The sequence below is a fragment of the Rattus norvegicus genome, chromosome 3 (genome assembly GCF_036323735.1).
Source record: "Rattus norvegicus strain BN/NHsdMcwi chromosome 3, GRCr8, whole genome shotgun sequence".
Taxonomy (NCBI): domain Eukaryota; kingdom Metazoa; phylum Chordata; class Mammalia; order Rodentia; family Muridae; genus Rattus; species Rattus norvegicus.
The window spans coordinates 99,374,519-99,397,708 of NC_086021.1; the positions used below are offsets into that span (position 1 = coordinate 99,374,519).

General features: G+C 49.7%; 1 protein-coding gene across 4 annotated transcripts in view; it reads right to left on the reverse strand.

The window, feature by feature from the left end:
- Positions 1-6,574: 6,574 nt before the first annotated feature.
- Prdm11 (PR/SET domain 11) overlaps positions 6,575-23,190 on the reverse strand; it is a 79,713-nt gene continuing 63,097 nt past the window's right edge. For 2 of the 4 annotated variants that reach the window (XM_017592049.3, XM_017592048.3), the window contains exons 6-8: positions 21,579-21,766; positions 16,360-16,971; positions 6,575-15,319 (exon numbers count right to left, since the gene is read on the reverse strand). In XM_017592049.3, the coding sequence (XP_017447538.1) occupies positions 13,155-15,319; positions 16,360-16,971; positions 21,579-21,766 (2,965 nt within the window). In that variant the 3' untranslated portion in view covers positions 6,575-13,154. The remainder of the gene's footprint in view (positions 15,320-16,359; positions 16,972-21,578; positions 21,767-23,190) is intronic. The other 2 variants (NM_001271530.2, XM_039105882.2) reach the window with 2 other exon arrangements.

Genomic DNA, 23,190 nt, shown 5'->3' on the forward strand with positions numbered 1-23,190 from the left:
GTACTTTTCCACCTAAGAATTCTTACATTTTAGAGCCAGTTGGATGTCAACATTGGGGATATCCCATTTGGAGCACATGTCCATCTTCCTCCACAGCAGACATCTGCAAGGAATATAACCAAGAGATGGGAGGTTGGGAACTAACTTAGTGCTGAAGAATGTTCCTCCTCACCCCCCACACCCACCCCTGCACTCCCCTTGCAGGTGAGTCAGCACAGACAGTCTCTGATATTGGGAAACGGTAAAAGTAACTTTTATTCACCAGATGTAATTGTCATCTAGGGAGGCTTACTGTTGAATAAGCTTACTCTCTCTAGTCCTTTCTGAGCTCTGGTTTGCTGGTTCAACTCATGCTCTGGTTCAAAACTCCTCTTCAAGCTGACTGATTCAAACTGGCTTTTCTCAGCTTCTCACTGAATTGCTCTGCCTCTGAACTCCATGAACTGAACTGCACTGACTGTACAGACTGCATGAACTGAACAGAACTGAACAGAACTCAACTGAACTGCTCTCCATACTCAACCGCTATGCCCTTACATAGCTTCACTTTTCCTATCTGTTCTCATTGGGTGTATCCTATCTCTGACTCACTCTGTCAAATCTTTCTCTGATTTGTCACTTTGTATGCCTCTCAATTAGAAGTCACTTTCAAACATGGCTGCTTTCTTCTACAAACCAACTTTACCTATGTTGTTAGGGATGAAATGTGTGTACTAAGGGTGTGTTTGTATTCCAGCCAGATCATACTGTGATCCAGAGCCTGTCTGCATTCCAGTCAGATCAGGTAAACCTAGCAGGTTTTTGGATATGATCCCTTGCCAGAGCACTCGTGTTGTTGGATTAAAATTCCTCTACTGGAAATAGATGTCATGGAAACCAGTCTGGTAGTGACCACTGTGATGAAAGCTTAGCTCCCGAGGAGTATGGTCTTCAGCTGGGCTTTGTTATTTATCAGAGTTTTCTCCAATTTCCTGATGCTCTTTCCAGAGATTTTGAGACAGCCTGCTGGCAAATGTGGGTGGCAAAAGTCCTACTTGAGAAACTTGGATGCCATCCAGGGACAAACAAGGAGAACCTGCTTTTCCAGACTAAAGTAACAAATCAAATTTTCCTTCAGCCCCTCTTGCTTGGGGGCTCAAGTGAGATAAACAGATGTGAGCTGAGAAAGGAACCCCAGTTGAAGCGACTCTAGCCAGCCAGAGTATGGTAAACATGGCCTAGCAGGCCTTGCCCTCTCCCTATTCCCCTGTCTTGCTAAAAATCTTTAGATTACATTTCTAAAGTTAGCCACCAAGATCTATTCCACTATTTGGCCACCTCCTCCTCTTGAGGCGACTGCAATGTCTAGCTATCAAAGTATTGAAGTTTAGTAATCAAAAGCCCTTGTTGGCTCACATAATTAACATGCCCAATCAAAAGTAAACATCTCAGCAGTTAACTGACTGCTCTTCCAGAGGTCCTGAGTTCAATTCCCAACAAACACATGTGGCTCACAACCATCTATAATGGGATCTGGTACAGATCCTTCTGGTGTGTCTGAAGACAGCTACAATATACTCACATACATAAAATACAATAGAAAAAAATCTTAAAACACCTCATCCTAATGTGGAGTCTCCCTCTTACCTTTATAAACTCCACTTTCCTAAGGGCCCCGTCTGTCTCCTCTTTATCCAGAGGCAGACCTTTGACACCCTCTGGGACAAACATCCCTTCCCCTTCTCCCTTCTCTTCCTTTTCTTCCTTATCCTCTAGCTCCTGTCTTTGTCCCTCTGGGATAAATAAACCTCTTTGTGCTGAGAACCTGCTGTTGGGATGTCTTGAGTTGCCTCCAGCACTCCAGTGCCCTCTCGGAAGAGGAAATGGTGGTTCCCACTCAGGCCTTAAGGTCAGGTATTCCCAATAATTCTAGGAGGTGAGAACCCCAATACTTCCCGGCACCCACTTCATCCTGATCAAAGAGGACACAACAGTAACAAAAAGATAATCATTCACAGCAGACCTCCCCTCTGTGCTGAGCAACTGAAGATGCAGACTGGGATTCCTCATTTGTCCAAGGTTGTGTGCTTCTAAGAGACTGGGGAATTTTAATATGGTACTGTCTCTTTGTAAAGTCAAGACTCTTCGGGTATATCCCGTAGCCATGCATCATTACTTGAAGGCCACTTAAAAGTATAGGTTATAGTTGCCAAGTGTTATCTGGAGCTACAGAGCCCAGACATGGCTAACTTAAAAAGAGCTGAGATCTTCCCTGGGGAAGGGGGTGCAGGGAGAGGGGTACTAGGAGATGCTTGGTGGCTTGGTTGGGTTTCTGTCCACGGGCAAGAAAAAGGAGCATAGGTAAACTTGCCAACCTTTCACTTTGCAGGGAAGGGACTGGGTCAAGGCCAGATGCCACCAGAAGTCAAGTGCTGGGTCATTCTGATTGCATGAGGAAACCAAGACAACAAGGCAATGAGGAGGAACACAGGACTCAAGCTGTGCCCAATGCAGGGCTGGCACTGGGCTCCTTTGAGGAGCTGCTCACAGCCCTCCATCTCATCAGCATACACCATTTCCTGCCTACTTATTGACAGGAACTACCCACCATAGTGAAACATCTCTGATTTTTCCTCATTGGCATTACTTAGGAAAGGGAACTACACACACACACACACACACACACACACACACACACACACACAGAGAGAGAGAGAGAGAGAGAGAGAGAGAGAGAGAGAGAGAGAGAGAGAGTTGTATAAAATGGCCATAACTAGAATTTTGCCACAACCTGCTATTATACTGGGAACAGCTGTCTCAGGCATAGGCTCAGAGTATCAATCGGGGTATTATTTTATCAGATAAATAAAATAATAATAAAACAAACAAACAAAAACTTGGCAGGGGTTTGAGTGACCACTAAATGAGTACAGGATGAGACATGGAGGCACACAGGGACTGGAGCACATCGGGACAATTTCCCCTGGGAAACCTATGTGTCTAGTTAATTGAGAAGCATAGTTAGATCTGCTCTTTAAAAAAAGGACTATTCTTGAAGTTGTCACAGAAACACTGAAGAACTATAGGATACTAGACAGGCTCCTGAGTCTTCTCTCTGGAGTGACTTCAACTTGTCCTTTGGACCTTGGAAAGTTGGGGAAAAGAGAGAAGGGAATGGAGAGAGCTTACTACATCCTCCAAGAAGTGTCCTCCAAGAGTCACTCTGGGGGGACAATTTCATAAGCAAGGGCAGGTGGAGGTCTTTTCTTCCCTTGCTTCTCGATGACAAAATTATATTCCACAAACTTCTGCAAATCTGTGTCAAATCTGGGGGTACTGTGTAATAATATCCTCCTAACTGAAACATCCTATTCTAGGAAGAGGCTCCTTTAGACAATTCACAAGTTTCATGAAGCCCCTGAATTCACAGGGCCCCTCTCTACTCAAGAGTGTATAAACAGTAGGAGTTGACTGGACTCTGCAAATTGTGCAGAAAGTTCCAGGGTTCCAGTTTTCAGAAGTTGTCATCTGTGCTTGGTAGGTTTATAGTGATGTAAGTTCCCTTTGAGTTACCTGTGTTTCTGTAAGTACGCACTCACCCACACTCCTGAAAAAAACTTCAAACTCTTTCACCAAGTTCTACTGTTAATTGGTCTGTCATTGGCTCCCACTCTAGGATGAGAAAATGCTCATTTGACTTTCCCCCAAAATAGTATCATACAACACAATTGGTATCCATGCAAGGACTGACAAAACCAAAGATGAGCTGGAGAGTTGGGAGCAGTGGTGGTGGCTTCATGGTCCTGCAGTAGGTTCTGAGGCATACAACTGAGGTAGTATATGTGAAGGCAGAATGCCTGTGAGGAAAGTCCTTAATATGGGGACCCTTCCCCCATGGCGGATGGAATGTTGTGCCTCCTTAATGTAGTGGTGGATGCAAGGTCATTAGATGTTCAACAGGATAGGCAACAAGGCTGAATTTATCTATGACTGGAGCAGTTTGGAAGGAAATCCCAGGGCAGCCATCTTCCACTGCTTGCTATAGAATTATGTCTCCTCAATGAATGGGGTCCACCTTATCCTCCCATTAGGGGTTGGGCGATGCACAGTAGTCATGACAACAGCATCATGCCATGGTGAGGAGGCAGATGAATCAAGGGGAATACCTATGGATCACAGAAGGCTAAATGGGGCAATGTCACAGTACCCAATTCTTTTGACTGAAGAATTGATAAAAAGCCTTGAAATCTTTTCATACTATATTGAGCCTTGTTGACTTTTATTTTTTTTAACCATCCTTGTAGCTTAGTTTAGCTGACCCAAACAAACTAGAACTTTTTTTCTAGGATAGATGATGGTGGGCTTTTAGAGATCCTGCAACTCTCTGTAAAAAAGGCTTTTGTGGCTAATGCCAAACCTCAAGTGTTTCACTGATTTGTAAAAGAGCAGTAGGGGCAATTGTTGATTTTAAATAAAGACACAGACATGTCATCTAATGGGAATGAGCACTCACAGAAGTTAAAGAGTTGTTGAGTAAAAAGCTCAGAGTGGGAAATCGTTGGCCAAGGATGCCCCAGAGCCCTCCCCCCAAATAATGATGTCACTACCACTGTTGTTAGCTGCATACCAGAGCTGGATAATATGACCCTATGGATGAATACAGTGCATGATCATAAGACATAGAAAAATAAAGCTGGGGCTGAACTGAATATTCACTCCCTTCTGGCTTGTTTTTATATTGTTGGAAGGTACAGCATAACCTGCTAGGGGACAGTTGTCACCAACTTGGCTGTGTACCCTGCAGCTACCTTATCATAAGGCTAAGAAAGAAGTGACTATAGGAACAGTAGTGGCATGTACTGTCTAGGGTTCAACCAACAACTTTCTGATTGGATTTAAGGCCCACCCCATAAGGAGGAATTCACGTCTGATACTGCAATCTAAGGCAAAAACCTGTGACTGAGTTGGTGATAGTGGTGCATGCCTTTAATCCCAGCACTCAGGACACAGAGGCAGACAGATCTCTGAGTTCGAGGCCAGCCTGGTCAGAGAGAGAGAGAGAGAGAGACTAGGGCTACACAGAGAAACCATGTCTGGAAAACGAAAAAAATGGCTATGGAGGTCCCAGGTCCCTGTAGGGAAACAACTGCTGTTGTTTTTTTTGTTACATGGACGTGATATGGCTCTGTCAAACTTCTCTCTAAGCGTGCTTATGACAACTGGCCATAAAGCACTGTTGTCAACTGTAATTGGTCATAAAAGGATGTTTCCTTTATAAGTGATGATAGGCTACAAAGACTTGTAACTACCAATGAAGGGCCTGAGAATAAGGGACCGTTGCTATGGCAGAGTAGCCCAAGGTTTAGTTAAGTCACCATTCTAAAGCTTAGAGAACACCACCGACAGAGAGCAGAAAGAACTGGAAGAAGGGGTAGAGAGCTATGTAGCAATTTCCTCTAAATTGAAACTATGCATCCTGAATGGAGGCTCATTAGGAGGCTCATTAGGACTTGAGAGTTTCTTTAGAGAGACTTCTTAAGACTCTAGAAATAAACAACTCATAAGTCTCAGGAAGTTCCTGAAACTTAATCAGAGTTCTAAGTCCTCTCCCTTTCCAATCTTATATATTTAGTAAGGGCAGGCTCTCCTACCTGTTGAATTGATGCAAGCTGTCAAGAGATGGCCAGGGTTCCAGTTTTCATGAGACCACTCACCTTGGAATGGGCTTTTGGCAGTGTAGCAGCCTTTGAGTTATCCATGTTGCTATAAGTAAGCCCTCATCCATATTCTTCCAAGTAACTCCAATAAGCTCATTGGCTCACCAAGTTTGACTTTGTTGATATACTTACTTTGGTCTGCTATTGGTTCTATCTCTGGATGGAGAAGACTTTTTTTTCGCACTTCCTCAGAAATAGTGTCACGCAACAGCTGCTTGGTGACCAGTGTCAAGATGATAGCACTTCTGGGCTGAAAGAAAAATGTCTAACGCTAAGAAGACAGAAGTAAGGAGACAGGAAGAGGGAATACCACTGTGAGGAAGTCAGGGGCATAGGAACTGAGAGTGGAGGCCTCAGCATCTCAAGAGGAAAAACCTGTGCTTTGAGGTATTTGACTACATTGCCAATATTGACTATATCCCTGTCTAATTCCTTCCTCAAAAAATGTGGGAAAAATCTTGCTCACACCTGGTGTCTCCAGTGCCATCAATGAGGTTCTAAGAGTTTTCTAAGTGGGGATCAGGCCTGCACGTGGAGGGCCACCAAAGGTAGTTAAGCGGGAGAGCTGGAACCAGTGGATCTGCAGAGGCTCTGGATGCTTCCCCACAGAGATTCTTGTGGGGCCAGTGTTCATGGGGTAGGTATTTTACATGGTTTCAGTCACACCTTCTTTGGCCTGATTAACATACTCTGGGGCTTCCTGCCAGACAGAAGTGGACTGCAGTGGGAAAATGAGGTCACAGTGGGAGAAGGCAGGGACCACCAGCTAACAAGGACTTGTGTTCCTTCCAACCCCTTTGATGGGGTAGGGGCGGGTTGGGGTGGTCTGCACGACTTACCGAGGCCTGTCACAGAAGCAAGGAGCCAAGCTTGGTGTGTCAATTTAAATGCTTTTATTAATAATCTTCTTACATTACGAGGATAATGTGACAAAAGGAAAGACGCTGCATACAGATTATAAACCAGCATAGCTCTATTTGTATCCAGTGTTCTAGCCCCGACACACAGGTACTATAAAGCACAGTCTGCCAAATAATAACATTGAGAATTGTTTTTAATAAAGAAAGTATTAACATATTAATATGCATGTGGTAATAGGCTCCTAGGAGTTCCCTCCCCACCCCCACTTTATTTTTTTTCTTTGTGATTGACATGAAAAATGGTTCAGCAGCTTGGGGGTGGAGAGGAGGAGAGAGATCAGGGCTGAAAAAGACTACTGGTTCTTCCGGAGAGGCCAAAGGGTAGACTGAGGGGTGCCCTAGGACAGCCTGACCTTTGTCTTCTCCTGAGCAGTATTGTGAGCCGTTGCCCCCTCTGCATGGAGGCTGGTTCACTCGATGCCCTGTGGCGTGTTCTCTCTCTCTGAGGTACAGTGCATTGTGGGATTGCTACTGAGAATGCCTATCCCCTGGCCAAGCTCTGACCCACTGTAGCTGGAGGAAGGCTTGGGCCATTGGTCCTGAACTCCACTGAGCCAGGCACTAGAAGGTGTTCAGCCCAGTTGGCAGCTAGCTGTGGCTCAAGGAGGTGGGCATTGGCAGAGCAGACCTGGTCTCAACTGTGGTACAGGACTGGTCTGCTGGAGACTGAGGTCCGTTGGTAGGATGGTGAGGAAAAGCAGGGGGAGACCTGCGAAGGCTCGGTATGAGAAATGAGTGTGTTTATGTAGCCCAAAGGCAGGCTGCTCTCAAGAGCAGGGAGGGATCTGTCATCAGACCCCTTCTGCTTCCAGGAGAGAGAAGGAAATTGAGGAGTTGGGAGCTTCTGACTCCCATCTGGGCTGCACAAGCAGCCGGGACTCCCAGGGACCCCAGACACCCCCACCCAGCTTGAGGGGGGGTGTTGCCTGGGGACAAGCTGAAGAAGATACCCTCCCCAGAAAGAGTGGGCTTGGGTATCTGGTCACAGAATGAGAACAGTGTTTGTGAACTAAACCTAAACCTGCTGTCACAGAGGAGGAGGTTGGGCTGCTTGGTTGGTTTGGGAAGAGGGGACAACATTGTCCTGAGTACAGCCAACAGCTGCTGCAGCTGTGCAGGGTCGGGTGGGCCAGGGCCCTGCTCCTGAACTTGAGTTGCCATTGAAAATGTCAGTGTGCAGATACATCTCTTCCACCAGGGGGGGGCCTCTGCATGGGGAAAGGCAGCGCTACCTAAAGCTCACGCTGCCCTCCTCAACTCCCAGTGCTCTAGAGACAGTGGTTGAATAGGTGAAGGTGGCCAGGACGGTTGTACTTTAGAGGCTTGGCCTCCCGGGGGGGGGGCAGAGGCATCCGGGGAATGGGGCTGACGTCGTCGTCTTTCTGGATAATTGTTCATCCCAGGTGCCCCTTTCCTATTGCCATCAACGTTGCTCATTCCTGACAGGGGCGGGTATTGGGGAATTTGTGCAGAGGTCCCTCCACTAGGGGTCGGGGACCAAGTCCCACCCCCCACTGCTAAGCAGCAATGACCAGCTAAGTGCGGGCTGGCGGTGGTGGGAGGTAGGGGTACTGCAGTCGGAGCTCGGGGGTATCTCCTTCCAGCCTCAGCCTTGCTGGCAGGAAAGGAGAGAAAGTGCATGGAGAGAGCCTGAACACAGCTGCCCTCCTCTCCAACACCCCAAGGAAGACGCCCCCCTCAGCGGCTAGTAACCTATTCTGATGAGCATTCCTACCTCCTCTCCAGAGCCCTGTCCCCTTCCCCTAGCCCAACCCAGCACCAGACTTCCCCACCACCCTTCCAGCTCTATAGACTATTTTTATATCTATTTAAAACATAAAAAATGTATAAATATATAGGATATTATTTATAGATATATAGACGTGATTTACTCTCTTACTCTGCATGTATACGTACTGTATATGTCCGTATATACAATTGATATACCTTAGCATCAGTATGATACACTCACTGCACATACCCCTGCCTCCATGCACAGCCTCCCCAGGGAGACTGGATTGCATAGGTATTTCTAGGGTGATACCACTTGAAGGGATGGGGGAAGGGGAGAGAGTGCTAGATCGAAGAGGAGGGCTGTACTATTTTCCTCTCCAAAGGGCACTTTTTCTCCCTCTCACTAACATGCAAAGATTACCTCAAAGACTCTTAAAATGACCCTGACTAACAGAGGACTAGGAAAGAGCATTCCTCTGAGGAGAAGGACCATGCACACCTGGTACACTTTCCCCCCTCCAGGATTGGAGAAACAGCCAAATTGGAATCCAGGGCAGTGTATAAGGGAGCGATCCCAGCTTAACTGCTGGCTGTGCCCTCCTTTCCTCACTCTGGAGGCTCACTCTCCCTGCTTCAGTTGCTAGCCCAGTCTGGCTGGGCTGCTTCTTAGAGGATATCCAGGGCACACGTGAGCTCCAGGGAACCTGGGGCCTGTCCCCCAATGGGGTGCATGGACCACAAAAAGAAAACAAAAGAGCACAAAGCTGGGTTAGAATTTAACCCAGACTATATACCGAAAACGGGTTGGGATTTCTTCCAAGGGGGGAGAAATGCAAACAAGGGAGTTTTCTAGAAATTAGACCTCAACCCATCCAGCCTCTCCAGGCTGGGGCCTCATCGGCTCCAGGTGGGCAGCAGTGAGCTACCAGTCGTCAAAGCCCAGGCTGGGTAACATCTTAAGTCCATTCCTCCCTCTATACGGCCATGTCTACTCTCTCCACACCTTTCCCTATTCCCTCCAAACAAATGAAAGACATTTAAAAGGTGCTTCAGGTCACTCCAAGGTCCTTGCTCAAAATCAAAGATCACACCAAAATCTGGTGCGAACAAGCCGAACAGAACCCTCAGCAGAACAACTCAGGCTGGGAACACACACTCTGCGCAGAGGGCTGAAGCTCTGGGGACCTCAGATTCAGGGCTCCGGGCAGAACCTGGCGACACAGGGCCCTGGAGCTCCGTGTGCTCTCTTTCCCCAGGGAGGATGAGGGAAGGCCGCTGGACCTGACATCATGAGACGCTGCACACAGACATTACAAAACAAAAGCCCTGGCACCTGTGGTGCCTGCACTCTGCTGTCTCTGGAGGGATTCTAACAGGGCAGGAGCTGCCCACGGAGCTGAGTGGGCCATCGGCCTCAGTGGTCATTGTTTTCCTTTGCTCCGAGGGTTCAGCAAGGTACCCATTTGGCACAACAGCCACGAGCCTCAGCCTTCCACACTGCCCCACTTCCTGCTCTACTCGATGTGAGCCAGTGAAAGCCACAATTAGCCCCGAGGGAATAAATCTCAGCCCCACAGATACATTTCATTCTGTGCCCGTGACTACCAGTTCTACTCCAGAGACATTTACACTCTAAGCCCTACCTCCCCACAGTCTGTTAACCCAGCCAAGATATGAGGTGAGCCAGGCATATGGTTCTACGTCCAGACATGAAATGGTGGGCTGACCCAAGCCTTTCTTCAAGGGAAGTGTGAGAATAGGCCAGAAATCACAGGGCATCACATATGGAACTCCCTGACCCTCCCAGGGAGCATCCAAGCTGAGAAAAGACTGCAAGGGGTTCACCCTCAGCTTCCCTTTCATTATCCCAAGGCAAAGTGGCCCGTACAGCATCTGTCACCTCCCTGCTTGTCTGCATCCAGAGTCCCCAGCACCCAGAGTTTCAGAGACCAAATGTAAGACAACAGGAGAGCTCAGCTTTTCAGTGGCTCTGAGGCAGAGGCCATTGCAGCAGAGGGCAGAAGTGGGGTTGGAGAGGCAGAGGACCAGTGAATGGGTGACTCTGCAGTCACGTGATGCTGCCAGAACAGCTCATTCTTCTAGGTCACAAGGCAGGGCCACTGCTCCTGGGTATCTTGAGGAGACCCGGGTAACACTGGCTTGGCCTGGCACAACCTGTCTCCTTGCCTGAGACTTGAGCTCACCCAGCTACAGCCCCTTGGGAGGGAATGGTCAGTCCTGGTTTCACATGTCTGGCTTAGGGCCATCTGGGAGAGGTCCCTTCCTGGGTGAGGAAGCCCCATGCACTGGGAAGGAGAGGTGTAAGGCAACCATTGGCAAGAAGGAAAGACCCAGGCCACTGTTGATGCCTGCAGGCTGCCCATGGGAGACCCGCCTTGCCAGCCATCAATACTCTGAACCAACCTTGGCCCATTAGATTTTCAATGAAAATGTCCCAGACCAAAGCCTGCATCTGTAAGGAGACAGGGTCCCGGGGAGGAGATAGGCAGGCAAGTGGAGACCTTGTGCTTCACAACAGCAGCCCGTGTGGCTCCAGCTAGGCTTGGCCCAGGGTAGGAGGGGCAGCTGGAGAGAGACACAAGCTCAGCGTGGGTGGGCAAGGGGACTGAGGCTGGGGATTCCCAGGCCTCTGAAAGGGGCTTTGCATTTTCCTATTTAGTTCCTGCTAACTCTCCCTGCTCAGAGGTGGGGACCAGAGTGAGATGAGGGGTGGAAGTCACCAGGCGGGGGTGTATCAACTTGTTGAAGAAGGCAGCATAAGAGGCCTGGCAGTGGGACAGTTGGAAAGACCCAGGTTTTAGTTTCTTCAGTTTTGTTTGTTTTAACATGCTACATCACTGTTGAAAACAAAAACATTTCAAAAATAATATAATATATATATAATATTTATATCATGAAAAGCTATTGGCTAGCAGCAATGATTCTAAAGTTATCTTAGCACCAAGACCATGGAGGCAAAGGGAGGATCTGAGGGAGGACGGGCAGACTGCAGAACCAGGAAAGGGTAGCAACATGTTCAGTGTTAATGACATTTCCGTGAGGCCTCAGAGGTGAGACGAACCCAGAAGGAAGAAAGCTACCACATACTTATAGACCCAGCCAGGTAGGTTGAGGGCATGGGGTTGGATCCCCAGTGCCCCACTGAAGGAGAGGGACAGTTCTCTGCAGAACTGACCACGGGCAGGTCCTTCAGATCTTCCTCCCTTCCCCAAAGACAACCCTGTATCCACATTCTGGGATCTGCACTGACTGCAGAGGTCGGATGTGGAAACTGCAGAGAAGGTTTTAAACAGCTCATGCACATTTCTGAAAACTCTTCGCGAGGTATACTGGTAGGTAAATGAACATTGGTCAGGCTCCTCTTGTTTAAACCACTGTCTGCCCCCACCCCATGGGGGGAGGCAAGAGGCATTTCTAAAGCTTATATGTAGTTGAAATATATGTGTGTGTGTGTATGTGTGTATGTGTGCGTGTGTATATGTATGTGTGTGTAAGTATGTATACATGCTTGTACCTTGAGAACCCCGCCTCACCTTCTGTTTTCTCCTTTTCTATAGGACATCTCAACTCTATTCAAAATAGGAAGAGTTCAGAGGCAGAGAACCCTGCCTGGTGTCCTGTGACTTCCCTGCCAGGCTGAGGAGCAGGTCGTCAGCCTTTTGCAAAGGAACAACCTCTCTAGGCACTCTCTGAGTTCTCTGTAGCCCAGGGCACGACTTGCATTGATAGATTCCGCCCTTGAACTACAAAACAGCTACTCCTTGATTACGAGAAGAAACACAAACCCCGCAACACATTCCTTAATTATAAAGACAAAAAAAATGTGAAAATTGAATATACACTTTTCATTTTACCTGGTTTTAGCCAAAAAAAAAATAAATAAAATGTGGTCCTGTTGGAGTTTAGATCACTTGGCTCATTGTCTCCCCAACAGCCCAAGATCTAAATGGACGTATATACTTTATCCCCCAGTGGCTGGAAAGGAGGGGGAGGCATAAAGTTTACCTTTCCGTCCCCTCCCAAGATTTCAAGCTCAAATGTGAAAAAACAATTGCATTCAGTGTAACAGCTCATACCTTTAAACTCCAGAGGCCGGAAGAAAGGAACTGACATGGGGCTGGGAGAGGTGACATGGGGGAGCGAGTGGGCTCACAGTTGAGGGAGATGCATTTGACGTGGGACGAGGGACGAGGGAAGGGATCAATCAGGAAATGAAAAACGAAAGGTCTCCCAAGCTAAAGTCAGGCGAGGGGAGAAAGACCTGATAGTCCAGTCCAGAAATCCAATTCATCCCCATGAAAACCCCGATGTAGTGTATCTAGACCAGAATGCCAATGTGGAGACCACGGAGGCCCCCAGTCATAAAACCATACCTAAAAGGAGAAGCCAAGCACCCAACCCCCAGACCTCAACCAATACATGAGAACAGAAACAGAACAAGTCACCTACAAGTGACAAGAGAACCGTCATTTAGCTTATGCCGCTTTGACTGTTGGGTGGGAACACGTGTGGCCCCGTAACACGCTTGTGTGAGTGAAGATGGGTTGCCGTGTAGGCTGCAGCTGCCAAGTGCGGAGACAAAAGTCAGTTGCCAACACTGCTCCTTTCTGAAAGCTGCCAGTGGCTTCTGGTGGACATAATTAACTTAGTTTTTAAAAAAATTTCAGTGTGGGTTTATATATATATAATATAATATAATATATATTTATATAATATATCAAAGCTTATGAGTATAGATTAAAAAAATATTCACCGTCTTTGTGGCCTCTGGAGCGCAGCCCCCCTACATGTCTGGGTAGAATTCAGAGCCATGGTCCACAGCCTGCAGCATGGGCTTCTGCTCCAAGGCAGACATCCTACTGAGGACCTCGGCTGAAAGTGTGTAGCTGTTGCCAGACTTCTCCTCAAACCAGCTGTCCAGGGCTCGCTTGGCATCAAAGCTGGCGATGGGTGGTCCGTTCACAGCAATCGTCAACAGGTCACTGAGCTGCTCCAGGGTCAGGCGTGAGCGGTGGTTTTTGCGGACCCGCTGGAGGGCACTTCGGCCTTTCTCACAGCAGGCAGTGGAGGTGGGGAGAACTTTAAGGACCTGAATGATCTTGTTCAAGAGCGGAAACCTCTGCTTGTACTTGCAGATGTGGCTTATGAGGTCTTTGAAGCCATTTTTGGTGTAGTAATCAGCCTTGAGGTCTCTCCACTCCATCAGCAGGCTCCCCCGGGGGTCCATCCCTTCACGGCACACATCCCGGGAGAAGGCAGGAATGGCTTCCAAGTGGTCAAAGATCTGAACCATATCTTCCTTGCCGAAGCTCAGAAGCTCCTCATTGTTCCTGGGCCAGGCGGCTAAGTCGAACACTTGGCAGGCCTTCACAAAGACCCGGCTTCGGGAGTCGAACCTCTGAGCCAGAATGACCTGTGTCTTCTGGCAGATCTTCTCCCTGATAGACTGAAACTTGGCCTCTGCCACCCTGAGGTTCTTCACAGCGATCCCATTGAAGCTCTCTCGGAAATTCTCCTCAAATTCCTGCAGGTACTCTCCCGGGGAGTCTGCAAGCCGACTGATCTCCTGGATTGCCTCCTCGATCTTGTCATCCACCTGTGACACCAGTAGGTACTCTCCCTGGAAGATGTAGGCCAGGCGTGACAGCACGGCAATCACATCCAGCAGGAAGTAGATGAGCTTGATGGACTGGTAGTCCATGAGGAACTGCAACAGGGCCAGGGCTATGGCGGAAGCGTCTGCCCGCTGTGTCTGGCTGCTGACATCCTTCAGGTGGGCCACCACTTCCAGGTAATCCTTGATAAGGGCATTCAAGACATTCTGCTCACCGATGATCCACCTCACGGCACGGATGTCTCCCAGGAATTCAGTCTCCTCGCACAGGGTAGAGGCCGTGGAGCGCAGCTCACACATGAGGCGTGGTGAGTAGCGGTAGAAGCTGAGGAGCTGCTTCAGGTTGTTCTCCAGCTCCTCTAGACAGGGCAGTTCCTTCCCACTGATGGCATCCAGGATCTCCAGGTGTGGCCGGTGCACCATGAAGGGCAAGCACAGCAGCCATGGCAGCGTCTTGCGGATGGTCATGAACATGCTGGCACGCAAGCTGGCGGTGATGTTGGCCCCATCGACTCCCAGGCCCACAGTTGGCTTCTCATCCTGTAAGCGGATGCCCAGAGCAGCAAAGGCCCGGTCAAGAGCCTGGAGATAGCTTTCTGTGCTGGAGAAGCCTAGCTCCTGCAAGGATAGGAATTCTGTGGCCGGGGGCCCATCGCTGCTGGTATACTGCACATAGACGGCCACCGTGTCAGCCAGGAGGTCGTCACTCTGCCCATCCAGGATGATGCTGAGGCAGGGTGACTGACGGATGCGCTCCACCAGGTCCTCTCGCAGTGCCCGGGCGATGTGGTGGATGAGGATCTGGCAGTCCCCCTCATTCATATACTGGTCCACCACCTTGAGCTCGCACTTACGCAGCAGCTCTGCCAGTGGCCGGAAGTCGAGGTAGGGCCTTCCCTCCAGTGCCAGGTGGTAGGCAGTGTTGAAGAGCAGGGTCATGTTGCGGCACATCTCCTCTGTCTTCTCCGGGTGCATGCGCAGCTTGTACAGCTGCAGGCACTTCTTGTGCAGGTTACTCTGACTGTGCAGTTTGATGGTGTGGATCTTGAACTGCTTGGAGCCGATGATGAAGGCGGACGTGCGTGAGGACTGCACCGTGTACTGGCGGCACACATGGCACCACATCTCGTTGAGGGTCGGGGAGTACCTTAGGAACCAGAACTTCTTCAGCCACTCCTGCTTGAAGCGCCGGATGCGGCGTCCCGTGGCAGAGGACAACTTGGAGGGTTCGTCGGTTGCCGTCATCACGTCATTGGAGACAGATTCGTCTGCAGAATCCACTTCCTGGTCGTCGTCCTCCATGATGGCTGGGCAGGAGACCATACTCTCTGAAGCTGGAAAATAAGAGGGGAGGGAGACATTCACGTGGGCTGTTGACAGCACAGGCTTGGCAAGGGACTCTGAGGGAGAGTAGGACCCACAGAGATGGAAGCCCAGCCTGGAGTTGATTCAAGGGAAACCCTGCTCTCCACACTGAGGTTCCCTCCCCATGAGTTGCCCATGGTGGTCTTGGACGCTACTCGTTATGCTCCAAGCTGCCTGTGCCTGAGCTCAGCCTTGACTTGTGGGTGCTTCTGGGGTGGAATGTTCTAGGAGAGGCAAAATGTCTGATGACACGCATTCAGGTTACACTGGAGGCCCTGGCACTGGAATGCCCACTGATATGGTCAGGGTAAGCACGTGGCTCTTAACTGAGGCGAAATGCGGTTTTTATGTCCACCCCACCCCATTCTGAGGGCAGCCGAGAAGGAAAGCCTGGGGAAAACAGCCCGGCTTAGCTGCAGATCTGCACAGAATCGACCCCCAGTTCTTCCTCGGTCCAACAACTTGAAGAGATCCAGGCAGCCAGCAAAAAAGGACAGTCACACAGCTGTCAGCCCCAGGCTCTCTGGTTCCTCATCCTTCTAGAACTCCAGGCTGGGAACCGAGCACCATGTGGGTAGGACAGAGTCTGGAAGAAGTGGACGAGGCTGTGCTCCTGGCCTGAGTTTGGGGAGCTGTGAAAGCTCCCAGCAGACACCCTGTTCAAGACTGAGGGAGAGAGAAGTTGGGTCAGGGGAGACAACGGTGGGACCCCCGCCCCTGCCCAAGAGAAAACAACAGGTCAAGAACACAGCACACAGCCCTCCTGCAATGGGACGTATTTTATTGATGAGGATACAGGTTGGCACATGCAATGCCCCCCAGAGCTTCAAGCCGGCCTGCCTCTGGCACCTGAGGAAGTGGGTTCCCACCCCCAGAGGTGGCTGCCTCTGCGTTGCACTCCTCTGTTCTCCGGTGGCGACTGTGACAGAGAGCTCTGGGCCACCCTCCACACAGGGCGCTGCACTACACACTCTTCCCTTTAATAGTGACCTCATCCTCAGCAACTTACCTGCAGGATCTGAGAACTCTGGGAGCTCCAGTACCTGCTGTGGCAGAATGGGAGGCTCAGGCACCTTTCCAGACTTAAGCATATCTAGCTCCGCCTGCAATTCCCGCACTTTCTTTTTCAGTCGGATGCAGTTAGGGCAAAAGGAGGTGGTGGGCAGCTCGTGGGGGTCAGATGCCAGAGAGGCCTCAGCGGGGCTGTCGGCCTTGAACGACGTATGCTCCTCCTCTTCATCTTCCAGTGGGCCTAGCTCCTTGGCCACCTTTTGAGGGACCTTCCAGTCCCCTTCCCCTGGGGTCCTGCAGATGCCTTGTGTCAGGGCAGCTCTACCATAGTCATCGTCCTGGTACTTGGGGACTTTCCGGATGACCAGGGAGGTGCTCAGGGCCAGCTGGCGGCCTTCCGCGTTAGCAGACTCCAGTGAGGCTTCCAGGACGTCCTTGAAGATGAGGTCTATTTTCTTCTTCTTGGCCTGAGGGTGGAGGTCCCCCTCATCAAAGCTGCGCTTGTAAGGACTTCTGCCCTGCTTCAACACAGGGAAATGGGAGGGACCCCTTAGGTCTTCTGGGTTATCCAGGGCTTGCTCAGCCTTCTCTCTCTGCAATCTCTTCTCTCCTAGGAAGGAAAACCAGGGTGTGAGGACGTGGGGAAAAGCCCCAAATGGAGAGGTTAACAGGGAACAGAATGGGCCTTCTGCTTGGGAACTGCCTGACATCCCCCTGGTGCTGACCATCTGGGTCAGGTGAGACCCAAATGGAGAGAAGAACAGATCACGGGGACTGAAGTCACGGGGCCTTTACCAAAAGGCAGCTTTGAAGACGCCTCACCTGGATAAATGCTTCACTTGTGAGTTGGCGTAGGTCTGAAGGGGAGAACAAAAAGGAGTTACCATCCTAAGGGGATGGCGCTTGACCCCAGAAGACAGCATCTCACCCTATCTGACCAATGCAACAACCTTCAGAACTGAGTGGATATCCGCCCACCATGGGTCAAGCTGTTCTCTGGCCCTAAAACTACACAGTGGTTGCAGTGCCTCAGTAGACGGCATGGGGAGAGCATAGGTCCTGCCTTCTTCCATGCTTGTGGGTCTGGAGAGCCGAGGGGAATAGCCACCCTACAGTTACTGCCTCTCTATTCTCCCAGCTGCCTAAAGGAAATACACAAAGAAGAATGGTTGAAAGTCCCGCGGTTCTCAGTCATGGCTAAGGCTGAAAAGCAGCAGGGTGCCTTGGGAAAGATTCCTAAACATGTCAATGTATCAGCCTCCCTCAAGATAAGGGCAAGGTGGCAGAGAGACCCAAAATATCCTTAAGAACAGCTGTTTCCTCACCCAACAAAAGATGCCTCTTTTTCCTTCTTCATTTTTAATTACCTTGGAGTGTTGGTGAGATCGCCAATAGTAAGCTATTTTAGATTCGTTAACGAGGCCAGTGGAATAGCACAGACAGCTACAGAAGTGCTGGTATGCCCAGGGGAGACATGCTGAGGAGAGCTGTCTCTCAGCTTTCAGAAAGGTTCTGCCAGCAGCCTGTGGGGTTGGGCAATCTCAAAGGCCTCCTGGATTGGTCGGGGTCAGGGTCCTGGCGCTGCAGCCTTGAGCCTTCATTCAGTGTCCAGGCGTCTGTGGGAGGTTTTTATAGGCCCTGGGTGAAGGTCAGGAAGCTCCATGCCTTGGCTCCCCCCATGCTTTCTTTCCTCATGTCTCCAGGCTCCCACAGAAAACAGCACAGCAGGGTTTAAGCCACCCAGGTCCCTATTTTGTCCTCACAGGAGCTGCTTAAGTAATAACCTCATCCTGGGCTCCCGGCACTCAGGCAGCTTCCAGAAGCCCCTGTGTCTCTACCAGTAGAACCACAGGAAGCTCAATGCTGAGAAGGAACCCTTTAAAAATGCATCTTGTGAGCTGGAGAGATGCCTTAGAGATTAGAAGTGCTGGCTGCCCTCCCAAAAGATCTGGGTTCAATTCCCAGAACCCACATGGCAGCTCACAACACCCTGTGACAGACTCTAGGCCCAGGGTAGCCAGAAGACACCTAAAAAGGCAGCAGACACACACGTGGTACAGAGACATGTATGTAGACAAAACACACATATACATAAAAGTACATAAATAAAATTAAATTTTAAAAATGTAATGCAATGTGTTTGTGTCACGGGAGCAGGTGAGGTGCTCACCACACTGAATCTGTGAAAAGCAAGGGTGCCCTTTCACCTTCTCATGGACCCCTCAAGACATCAGACCGCTGAGAATGCTGGCAGGTCAGAGTGATAACCACAGAAGACTCTCATTGTCTCTGTAATCAAAGATAAAGTCACCCATGTTTTCTAGGATGAGCAGGACAGACTTCTGAACTTATGGATTCCGTATAAAATCCATAGTTCACAGATGACCTTTAATGAAGGTCACCATGAATTCTATTCCAAATCCTCCTTGACATTTGTGGATAAAATCAAAGAAAAATTTAGAACATCCCCACACAGATCACCTAAATATGTTGATTCCTCTCCTTCAAAGATTAACCACAAAGGGATAAATGACATTCTCTCCAGAAGTTCTGGGCTCCAAACAACACTCTTCCATAAAAACGACAATAAATACGATCTGGTTAAGCAGCCTCTGATCATGAAGCTGCCCTTCTCTAAAAGCCAGACGAAGTGGTGTCCGTCAGTGATCCCAGTGCTTGGGAGGCAGAGGTGGGAGGTTCTGGAGTTCAAAGCCAGCCAGGGTTACATAAGACTGTGTCTCACAAGGGGGTGGGGATTGGGAGATAGCTCAGCTGGCAAAATGTTTGTTTTACAAGTATGAGGACTTGAGTTTAATGTCTAGAATTCATGTTTTTAAACAAACAAACAAAAAACCAACAAAAAAAAAAACCCAACAAAAAACCCACCATGTGTAGTGACCAGTACTTGTAATTCCAGTGCTGGGAAGGTGGGGGGGGGGCGGAGAAGACACAGGAAGACATGTTCCAGACATGTTCCCTAAGGTTCACTGGCCGGACAGCTCAGCACATTTGGCAAGTTCCAGGTCAGGGAGAGTTGTCTCAAAAGCAAAGTGATTCCTGAGGAATGACACTTGATTCATACATGCATATACCTGCATATGAACACATACACATACATATATACATAAACACACACATGAACACACCAGACACACACACATACACACACACACACACACACACACACACACACACACACACACACACACAGAGCTAATATATCTCTAATACCTTAAGTGACCAGGCAACGGGGACCTTCCTGAACAGGGCTGATAGGCCATCGAAGGCACACTGAAAGGACCAGGACTCTGTACCTAACATCAAACAGGCATCCATCAGCTGCCAAAACTCATGGTCACTCTCAAGGACCACTTTCATCACAGTTCTGGCTGGGCCCACTGTGGTTGCTGGTTTCCTCCTGCAGCCTACAATCCGGCCTGGTCATGGATAGATGCCTTCTCTTGTATCTTCCAAGGCTTGTGCTCTCTCTCTCTCTCTCTCTCTCTCTCTCTCTCTCTCTCTCTCTCTCTTCAAGCCTCCTGTGAGCTTTCACTTCTCAAAACTCTATCCTCTCTCTGAGCTGTCTCTGGGTCTCGGGTCTTCCTGAGGATGATGCAGGTTGAGGTACTTTGGAGAAGACACAGGAAGACATGTTCCAGAAGAATCCAAGATGGCGGGACAGAGACGAAATCGGTGCCACAGCAGCTGTGACCTCTCTTGGTTTTCTTCTTTGGGTAGTGTGATTCGTTTACTTCCGCTTTTATCGATGTGAAGGAGGCTCACCAAACATTTCTGGAGGTTCCGAGGTCCGCTGAATCCTTTTGGAGTTTCAGGAAGAGGTCAAACAGTAGCCACCCTTTATCACAGAAGCATGCCCAAGCTCAGCTCCAAAGGAGACAGGAGATGTGTTTATCCGAGGGTCTCTCAGCTCTCCAGCAATTGCCAGATGCTTTTGACCAAGCCAGACAGCTTCCGGACACCCCAAGGCCTGTTCCGTTTTGTCTTCCAAGTCAGCTTCACCTCAGTGAGTCACCTGCTTTCATCTCCTCCGCTCACCTTCTAAACAAGGCTGTCCCCAGTGAAGAGGTTAGTTAAGAAGATGGTGTAGAAGACCTTGGACATGGCTCTGCCTCCGAGGACCAAATGGACCCTGGGTGTGTGGATGTGCAGCTCTGTGCAAAGATGGCTCTCTCAGAAAAGACCTGGGCACACCTGTTTACCCTGGCCAGGCTGAGAATGGCATCTACAGGTGGAGAGCCAGGGGCCGGGAGTGAGCCAAGCTCCTTTCAAATGAGTCATTCCAGTGGAGCATGGATGGACAGCGAACCCGCTAGGGTCTGTCAACCTAAGCCCATCTTCCCATGTCCACTAGCCTTCTTCTGGAAGCCATTCCTTCATGCTGTGTATCATTTGGGCTGCCGGGAACAAGATCAACCATGCTATGGCTGGCTTCGTCTGGTGGCCACTGTTAGATAAAACTTAGATCCTCTTCAGACGCCTCAAATTGGAAAGCTAGCCCTGGGCTCGTCAGTCATGAGCCTGGGTAAGCCACTGCATTTCTGTAATGTCTGGACATTTGTACAGTGATAGAGCTGATGCCACAAAAATCATCAGACTAGAATTTGACGACCAAGGACTTGGTGATGGTCAAGGTAGAGATTGCATCAATGGTGGTAAGCACATTGTTCCACGGATTTGCAGAGTATCTTGGCAGGTCAGTTCTCATTACCTTGATCCCATGGCAAAGTGAAGGAAACCAAGCTAGCACACGGGAGGTATCTATTGAGGTACTGAGTGAGAAGTGTCTTTTCATCAGTTAGAGTTGGGGTGACGGGATTGGTGTTCATTTAATTTGATCTTTGGCTGGGATTTGCTGATCTCTCAGGACGGCCTCCTAGAGAAAAGAATTCCCTGGGGTGGCGGCTGGCTTACTGTGCTGAGTCTGTCCTGGCCTGGCTCTTTGTACTGCTGGATACTGCATTCCTCATTGGTTTGCTTGGAAGGTTCCCAGAGCAGCTTTCTGAGCTTTTGTGGTTCAGAGTGGGTGTGCCCTTCGTGGCTTTAGCCCTGTGGGCGTGGTCTTGGGCCTGTAGGCGTGACCCTAGCTTTGGGGTGTGTCCCTTCACCATCAGGACTGACTTAGACTTGTGGATTTAGCCTTGTGGGCATGTCCCTGGCCCTGAGGGCATGCTCGCTCCTTCCCCTGCCCATACTCACCCCGGGCCAGGTTGCGGTGGATGGTTTCCTGGGACATGCTGTGCAGACGCTTCATGTAGTCCTCGCTGTACCAGACCCGCAGCCGCTCTCCTGGCCGGATGTCTCGGCATGCCCGGAAGTAGATGCGCTCGCTGTGCTGGAAGGCCAGGAGGTTCTGCTCCCTCTCCTCCCGGGAAATGACCACGTACCTGGTGGGGAGGGGACAGGTGAGAACCATGGGCCACACCTGGTTGAGTGCCTCCAGTGCAGGGCCCAGGAGGTTAAGGTATGTGGGCACAGAGAGACAGCTAACCAGAGCTGGCCCTCCTTCCGGCATCTCTGTTCTGCATCATGTGAACACATTCTCTGGACCTTAAGACTGTTTAATCTGAGACCAGAAACAATGTCTGCCCTGCCGGCCTCGAGGGTCACAGCCAACACCAGGCTCAACAGTAGGTGGCTATCCCTTACCCTCCTTACTGACTTAAAAACAACTTATTTTATATCAGTATTTTGTGTGTAGGGGTGTTTTGCCTGTACTCACGTCTGTGTACCATATGAATAGAGCCCAGAGGCCAGAAGAGGGCATTAGAGCCTCTGGAAGCAGAGTTATAGATGGTTGAGAGCTGCCATATGAGTGCTGGGAATCAAGGCTGGGTCCTATGAAAGAGCAGTCGGTGCTCTTCAGCTCTGAGCCACGTATGCTCCAGCTCCACTTTCATTGACTTTGAACCTCAGGCCTCTGACAGCGGTTAGAGCGGGGGAAGCTTTGGGCTGTTTCCATATTTCTCTAGGCTTAGTAGAAATAACTGATGCTCTAATAGTGACCAGCAATAGGTCTATTTTAGAGCAGCGTCTTTATAGTTGGTCCAACGGGGACAAAGGGGGAAGTTAAACAAGAGACTGCAAGGACAGAAGGCTCAGCGAGGCCGGGAAACTTGTCCAAAGACACAGCTAATGATGCAGCGTTGTGGCCTATCCTTCCCTGAGCCACAACTCATGGCTTCCATGTGGACACGGAGTGCATGGACTCAGCAATGCCCAAGACACCAGTGAATCCACATCTCTCACCCAGTCTCCTTCAGATTGACACTTCCAACATCCCGGTATCACCTTGCCCAACTCCCAAACAGTGCTGCTGTGATGCCAAGTGAGGCGGGTGGGAGGCAAAGCCATGTCCACTGTGTGCCTACAATGCGTCTATCCAGCAGAACAGCCTGAAGCAAACACACCCATGTTTTAACCACGTACACCATTGTTTGGGGTGGATCGTCTCTGGAATTGTCTGTACCTTCCTGGTTTCCTCAATAAAGTTTGTGCGGCTTCTCTCAACCAAAAGGCAAAGAAAAAACATTTACACAGATATCAGATCCTTTGCAAGGTGACAATGGGGGCCGGCAGCTCCAAGAACATTCACATTGGAGACCACACCACCCGTGGGGCATTGCCTGCAGTCCTCACATCCACCCTTCTCTTATCTGGGCAGGACCTGCGGAATCAGCTTGACTTAGCCTTGGAGGAGGTTGGCACCTTACAAACACATCCCCTGAAGCCCAGGAAACCATCCACTCTAGCCACAGAAGATACCATAGGCCGAGGGATGAAGACCCAAGCAGTGGGAGAACAAAGGCCA